The sequence below is a fragment of the Eurypyga helias genome, unplaced genomic scaffold, assembly GCF_000690775.1.
Source record: "Eurypyga helias isolate BGI_N326 unplaced genomic scaffold, ASM69077v1 scaffold7982, whole genome shotgun sequence".
Lineage (NCBI taxonomy): Eukaryota > Metazoa > Chordata > Aves > Eurypygiformes > Eurypygidae > Eurypyga > Eurypyga helias.
The window spans coordinates 301-8,011 of record NW_010233998.1 but is presented as its reverse complement, the minus strand read 5'-3'; the positions used below and the strand labels follow the sequence as shown (position 1 = coordinate 8,011).

At 46.5% G+C, this 7,711-nt stretch overlaps 2 protein-coding genes across 2 annotated transcripts; both read left to right on the top strand.

Moving 5' to 3' along the window:
* Positions 1 to 1,040: 1,040 nt before the first annotated feature.
* Positions 1,041 to 3,239, top strand: LOC104505595 (arylacetamide deacetylase-like 4; the record flags this gene model as incomplete). Its single annotated transcript, XM_010161897.1, is given in 4 exon segments — positions 1,041 to 1,257; positions 1,459 to 1,522; positions 2,186 to 2,746; positions 2,748 to 3,239. Coding segments are annotated over 4 exon segments (1,041 nt in total), but the record flags the coding sequence as incomplete, so codon positions are not given.
* Positions 3,240 to 4,176: 937 nt separating this feature from the next.
* LOC104517294 (chromosome unknown open reading frame, human C1orf158) lies at positions 4,177 to 7,173 on the top strand. Its single transcript, XM_010161896.1, is given in 5 exon segments — positions 4,177 to 4,257; positions 5,129 to 5,242; positions 6,123 to 6,300; positions 6,903 to 7,085; positions 7,088 to 7,173. Coding segments are annotated over 5 exon segments (642 nt in total).
* The last annotated feature ends 538 nt before the right edge of the window (positions 7,174 to 7,711 follow it).

The window sequence follows — 7,711 nt, the reverse complement described above, 5'->3', positions numbered from 1 at the left end:
ACTGGCAAGGGAGTGGGTAAAGATGCTCATGGGGCATTTACAATTAACGCCTGAATCAGCGACTGAACCGTCACCATTTATTTCCTTCCATTCCATTAATTAATCTGTTGCCAGCTTCTTGTCTGTTCACTTACTGCATCAGATTTATAGTCCAGCTCGCCAGATCATTGCAAGGGCATTGGGAAAGGAAGGTTCTGGATTTTGCTCGGTAAATCCATTGTGCAAACAAAAAGCAGCAACTCCCCTGCCCAACGCAGCCCGGCACCTAAGATTTGCCCATCCGCCGCGTTGCAGGGGCTGCTTCTGGAACACTCGCTTATGCAATGAAGAACGGTGGAAGCTTTTATTGCATGTTTGAGCTTTCGTCGTTGTTCGCAAGCAGAAATGAAGTAAGAACGAGGGCAAAGGTGCCGCCCAGTGCCGGTGATTAAAGTGTGTGCTCCAAGACAGCCAGTTGGGATGGCCTCTGTACCATTGCTGACGTGATGCTAGAATGGCACTGGATTTGAGGAATGGAAGTAACTTTTTTAGAGGCTGTAGGATGGGAGAGGTTGGGAAAATGTTTTTTCTCAAATCCCAGTTTTATCAGACAGCAGGGGTCACATGGTGGTATGTGAAGACTGGATCCTTCAGTCTGACTTTCTGACTCTCCGGGCACCTCTCGCTTTCTTAGGACTGGGCATTCCTTTCAAGAAAAGCAACTGTGGAGTTACTTTTCCTCACCCTTTTCCACAGGTTTATTAAGGCAAAACCTAAGGACTAAACAGCCCCCTCCTGTCAGTACTCAGTATACAGGAAGCATTTAAAGAGTGTTTGGGAGATGCCATTCTCTGTCACCAGTCCTCGCGGGAGTTAGTTTCTGCCGCCTTGTGCTGCTGTTACTGTACCTTCTCCCAGTGCACTCACATTCTGCAACACTGCCACGGTTTTTTTTGTAAGCTCTTTCTTCAAAACACAGTTCAGTGCAGTGCAATGCAGAGTTTGTATACCTTGGCTAACTCAAGACTTAAAGAATCCTTCGTTTCTTTTACCTTTAACAGGGAAGGATTTTGGAGAAGACCGGACTTTGCAGTCAGATCACTTTTAGCCGATATGTGCGACAGGGACGGAAACTAGGGGTGGATCCCAAGCTCTTTATCCAGGATCTGCAGTTTAACAAAGTACCTGTGAGGGTTTATCAGCCTAAAGCTGCCTCCGATCAGCGAAGGAGAGGCATCATCTTCTTTCACGGAGGAGGCTGGGTATTCGGAAGTCTGGGTAAGATACTTGCTGGATGAATTACAATAACGTAAAAGGAACGTTCGCGTTGTTTTTATAAAACTGAAATAAGAGGAGGTTTTGGCATGTGTTTTGGGACAACTCGGAAGACAAATACATGCCTTTCTGGAATGAGCGCTCCCTAGCTGTCTCCAAGACGAGGGCAACAGCAAAGCACTAACGTAACTATTTCTTTTCCAGACACCTATGAAAAAGTGTGCCGCTACATATCCAGAGAAAGTGAATCGGTCGTTGTATCTGTTCAGTAAGTGAACCTTACCCAGCTCTATCGCTTGGAGATTAGTCTTGCTGTGGTGCCGCAGCAGAGCTACACTGGTGTGGGAGATGCTCTTTTTTGCAGAAATTCCTATAGAATTCAGTGAAGTCCCTAAAGAGACAAATAGCGATAACGGAGATTTCACAGCTCTTAACTGTTCATGCCCTGATACACTCAGAAAAGACCCAAATGGAAATAGCAGGCACACTAAGAAAATCTGTAAGAGCCAATCAAAAACTTGGGTAAAAAGTCTTCCTTGCGCAGAATGTATGAACATAGAATAAGATTCTCTGAACAATTGTGATTCTTAGAAAAAGAATAATCACAATGTATGACTCCCACTTTACGCACAGGAAGCAGAGGCACAAAATCATTAAATTATCTGCTCAAGAATGCACGGGGGGTTTTCAGTGTGACAAAGTCTGGGTCAGACCCTGTCACAAGGCAGTCCTACTTTACCGAGCCCTTGTGGTCGGATACACAATCCACAGCTTATCCACCGTCACTAGCTGAGGAATGCCTGCTTAGGAGGTAATCCTCACCTGGAGGAAAACCACCCCAAAACGCTAGGGCAGGAAGACAGCATAGGATCCCACTTCCTGGTTAATACTGATGACATTTCCTTCTCTGTTGTCTCCTGTTGTGTCCTAGGTACCGTTTGGCTCCTGAACACAAATACCCTGCGGCCTATGAAGACTGTCTTAACGCCACCATACACTTCATGAAGAACACAGAGCACTATGGGGTGGATCCTGCCCGTCTAATTGTCTGCGGGGACAGCGCTGGGGGCAATCTAGCAGCTGCTGTCAGCCAGACCCTGGCATGTAGATCAGCCCTCCCCAAACTGCGTGCTCAGGTCTTGATCTACCCAGGCCTTCAGGCACTGGACTTCAATTTACCATCCTATCATCAAAATCGAGGAGTCCCTCTCTTACTCCGAGAACGTGCTGCTTTCTTTGCTCTGCAGTACCTGAATGGGGATGCAGTGCATATGCACGAGGTCTTGGAGGGCTCCCATATTCCTCCAGACATGAGGCTGAAGTACAGGAAGTGGGTGAGTCCAGATAACATTCCCGAAAAATTTAAGGTCAGAGGTGTGAAGCCACTTACGTCCACTGATTTTATAGCTGAAGTGTATGAGACGGTGAAAAGATTGTGTGAGCCAAACCTGTGCCCGCTGTTGGCCGAAGATGCTGTTGTGCAGCAGGGGCCCGCCCTGTGAGTACGATGTGCTGAGGGACGACGGCTTGCTTTACAAGAAGCGGCTGGAGGACAACGGTGTTCGAGTGACCTGGTACCACCTCGAGGATGGATTCCATGGAATCATAAGCCTGTATGATTATTGCGGTTTCTCATTTCCATCTGGGAAGAGGGGATTGGACAGCGTTGTTAACTTCCTAAAAAGCTTGTAGTAAACATCTTAGATTCCACGACTCTCTTCATACCTCAACCTAGGAAAGTATCTTCTTAGGATATTTGATATCAGGTGATGGGTAGTCAGTAAGGGGCAGGCATTAACTATGATAACAAGGCTCATCAGAACCTCATTCCAGCTATTAGTTGGAACATGGAATATGCAAACCCTATACAAGCTTGTACCGTGCTGGAAGACCTTGTCTTAGCTATGTCAATAAAGAACACCGGTTTGAATGGACATCCTGGTTTGTCCCACTTGTTTAAAATAGAACGTGTCTGTCTGAGGAGACAGTGTGTGTGGTGCAGGTATATGTGGCGTGTTGGTGTGCAGGAGTATGTCACTTACATCACCGTGTTTTGAGACACACTCTCTGCCCTGGTTCGGAACTCTAATGGAGAAAAAGCCACAGCCAATGTTAGTGGGTCAGGAGCTGCTGCTTTGCTCCACAGTAAACATGATCCCACCTGGATTCTGCATCCTGCTCTGGGACCCCCAGCATAAGAATGACACGGAGCTGTTGGAGCGAGTCCAGAGGAGGCCACAGAGATGCTCCGAGGGCTGGAGCCCCTCTACTATGGGGACAAGATGGGAGAGTGTTCAGCCTGGAGAAGAGAAGGCTCCAGGGAGACCTTATTGCGACCTTTCAATACGTAAAGGGTGCTTCTAAGAAAGATGGGGACAGACCTTTTAGCAGGGCCTGTTGGGATGGGACAAGGGGTAACGGTTTTAAACTAAAAAAGGGGAGATTTAGACTGGATGTAAGGAAGAAATTTTTAACAATGAGGGTTATGAAACACTGGCACAAGTTGCCCAGAGGTGGTAGATGCTGCATCCCTGAAAATATTCAAGGTCAGGTTGGACAGGGCTCTGAGCAACCTGGTTTAGTTTAAGATGTCCCTGCTCACTGCAGGGGCTGGGACTAGGTGACCTTTAAAGGTCCCTTCCAACCCAAACTATTCCATGATTCTATGACGCAGCCTAGAACGTGGTTACTGGAGCAACGGTCACTGTGGGGACAGCAAACACAAAGGTTTCTACAGCTGAGCAGTTCCACACATCCCCCACGTTCTCAGCACACAGGCAGGCAGAAGTGCAGCCCCCTCCTGCCCTACTCTGAGCACTGGACTACTGAGTAACCTTGTCCCCACATACGGTGAAGGACAGATCCAACAACCTGGGAGGGTAGTGCTGGCGAGACCGAGTAACATGACTGCATCGCACAAAGATGGGACAGGATTGGTGGAAAATTGAACCCAAGTACTCGGCTACAGTTCTCATTGGAAACTGGCAGGAAGAGCAGAAAAGGGTAAGGTCAGGAAGGAAGCTGAGAGCAGGGATGGAGTGGGTCAGAGCCAATGCTGTGGAGGCAGCACACTGCTGCAGTCGTAAGCGAGAGCCCAGGCTCACCTCAGCAGAGTAATGAAGAAGGATAAGCATCTTGCTTGGCCTACATTAATTCACCTTGCTTATGACCTGCCAGGACAGAAGTAATGCCTGAGCACGGGTTTTATTGGGCAGTTCACACCAGACACGACGGCCAATTAAAAATGCTACAGCACTTCTCATGGCCATCACTTCAGACTGCTGCGCAGCTTACGTACAGCTGTACAACAGCAACATGTACCCCTTGATACCAGCATCATACAAGAGAGGATTCATTAACCCCTCCGTGAATTAATACTTACTACTGCTTGTACCAGAGGATCTTTAACAATCTGGACATTGGTTTCATTTGGTTGTATGAACCCGAGCATCTCTTCTAGCAGAGCTGCTTGGTAGGTTGCATGTCCTGCTTAAGAGCTGCGCAAAATTTCATTATTAGATATTGAACTTTGTCAAAACGCGCCAGGGACCAAAAAGAAAGGTGGGGGGTGTGTGTGTGTCAGTCATCCTTTTCAGATGTTGGTTCCCATGGCAGGCAAAAGTACTGAACACCAAACCATGAGTCATTTTTCAAGGGCTGTACAGTATCTTCTGTTTAGACCGAGGAATCAGTCCAGAATTTCACCGTGCCTGATGATACCAGCTGATTCTACCACCTGAGAAAAAATCCACAGCACAGATTTCTTTCCAAATAAGTGCTTTTTAAATGCGGCGATGAAGAAAGCAGCGCTGGAGCAGAGCTTCTGTAATTACCAGATTGCCTTAGCCACACTGAGTGTTGTGTTTCCCTCCAGTTTATGAAAGCCACTGGGAAACTCGGCAGCAGCATATACCAAACAGACTTCATTTGCTTCCCAGATCACAAACCAGACCAAACACTAAGGAGAACCATGATGGAAAAATTTGAGGTAAGTAGAAGAAATTTCAGATGTAGGGCTGTGCGTGCCAACATTCCAAACAGCAACGATCTTTGACTAATATTTACATTCTATTTTATATCCTTAAACACCTATATGCATAAAGGGAGGCACTGCAACTCCATGGGCAGGTTACAGGACCCAGAGCTCCCTTGTACATTTGATTAAAGCAGGATGCCTTGCAGAGGTAGCCAACCAGCACATCCTTGGTGGTAGTCTCTGGTCACTTCCCAGTCTCTGCTTTGGAGGGTGACCACAGCACATGAATAAAACCAGCATATTACTACCAGCTAGGACTGGGTATTGTGTCTTCAGGACATTCCCCAGGCTATAATACGAGCTCACCCAGAAAAGAGGATTATTTTCATCAGCACACCTCTGATTCATAGGGACAAGCTGCACGCAAACGAGTCTCAGGTCTTTCACAACAATACTTTCCCCACCAGTATCATCTGCTCAAATGTCCCTTCCTCCAAGGTGCCTCTCCACCCCCAAATATTCTTACCATTCTCTCCTGACAGACAGCTGGGAGGTAGTGTGTGTAAAGCTCGTGCACAATGAAACACTGAAGCAGCAGGAGACAATCAGCTTTTTGTTTGCAGGCTTCTTAAACGTATCTGCAGACCCGTGATGCATGTGTTGAAATCAGCCTAATCAGATCTTGTGGCGTAGAGATGTAGTTCCTTGACTTAACTGGAAATGTTCTTTACGTGAAATGCAATTTTCGGGTATTAAGCGATAATAACAGTAACATCGGTACTGACAAAATTTGGTGGGATCACAGGTAATACAGCCTGTCTCAAAAGCATGCTACGCTGTCCAGATGCTGCGTGCACAGCCACGTCATGGGTTCATGTACATCTCATTTCAGGGCCTGCCGATGCAGCACTTCTTCACCCATCATGAGGAGCCAAGAAGCTGACATCTGGTATCAGAGTATGACGATCAATACGATAGACATGGTTACAACCCTCTGCTGCCTCCCCTGCACAGCTGGAATGGACACAAGCTTGCCTGGATTCCTCAGAAATCAGATTTCCCTATTCTTGGTAGTTTTTGGCATTATTAATTCAATCAGATGGCACATGGTGCAGCGGTCAATATATAGACTTAGAGCCAGGAACCTCCTCCTGTTTTAACTCTGACAATAGATCTTGTGGTGACTTTTGGCTACTTCCTTACCCAGTCAGTAGCTTATGTTGCTGAGTGATAAAGCAGAAAGGTTATCCATACCTCAATCCTTAATCACCACGGGAAGCAGCGAAGGATAGTGTCAATCTCCCCTATGCAATGATGTGGGACAGCAGCTGAACAAGGAGAGCTGTGAGATACAAATAGCAGGAGAAATCACGGAGTATTGTTACATTTCTGAATTTAAGTGACGCGTACAGCCCCACTAACGTTCTTAATATTAGCAGAACCAAGACTCCTTACATTTACACCATTACTGCTGTCCTATTGGCATCTAACAGTGATTTTCCCTTGCAGCCAGAGGGTAGACACACATGCCCTGGGAACAAAAAGATCTGTTTTGTCCTTAATCTGCTGTCAAAACAGTACAAATATTCCCTATGACAACTGTGGAGTAAAAACACTGGGGACAAAAAATTCAATTCTCATATTTCCAACATTTAATCATTTCCTGCCTCAGAGCCACCCACCAACTACAGCCTCCTTGAGCACCTGATGAAAAACTGTCACAAGGAAGCTGGAGTGATGACCAGTGTCTACACCGTTTCCTATGAACGCCCACCCATTTTGGCTTTTGCTGCTTGTCAGCTGAGACAACCACCTGAAACTCATGACCTCCCTTCTGACCTGGGACATCTTCCCCGGAACTGGACTATGAAGGGGGTCAGAAATATCTGCAAGCCATCGGCTAACCTGTGTGAGATAGAGAAGCAAGGGACGCCGCTCTGTAAACTGCTTAGGGTGAGCTTAAGTGCTCCTTAAAATAGCTTGTTGCCCATGGACGTCACAGCGCGGAAGGAATGAGAATTAGGTTCTATGGGCGGAGGGCTGCTGGGTTACATTCTGAGCTGCAGACGGCTGGGAATATTTCAGAAAACATTAAATCACTGAAAAGAAAATTTTCATCTGTTGGTTTCCAGTCAATGAACAGTTGCAGTAAGAAAAAAACCCCGCAGAGCACGATGGAAGCTGAAAGGATATAAATCTCTTCACTGCTTTGTCCTTAGCTGTTTTAATTTTTACACAGCTTGCTATACATTTCTTTCAAGAAAGAGGAGAAAAGAAACTTGTGTTATTCCATAATATGTCTGAAACATCCAAGAGTAAAGTAAACATGTGAAATGGCTGGACGCCCAAGGACAAGGTGAACCAAGGTTTTTCCTAATGCCGTAAGCAAGCGGACCTTGATTGCCTTTGGCTTTACGTGCTGAGTGGCACTTAGTGTTAGATAAGCTGCAACGTGAACGACATTAGCTGACCTTACGTTAC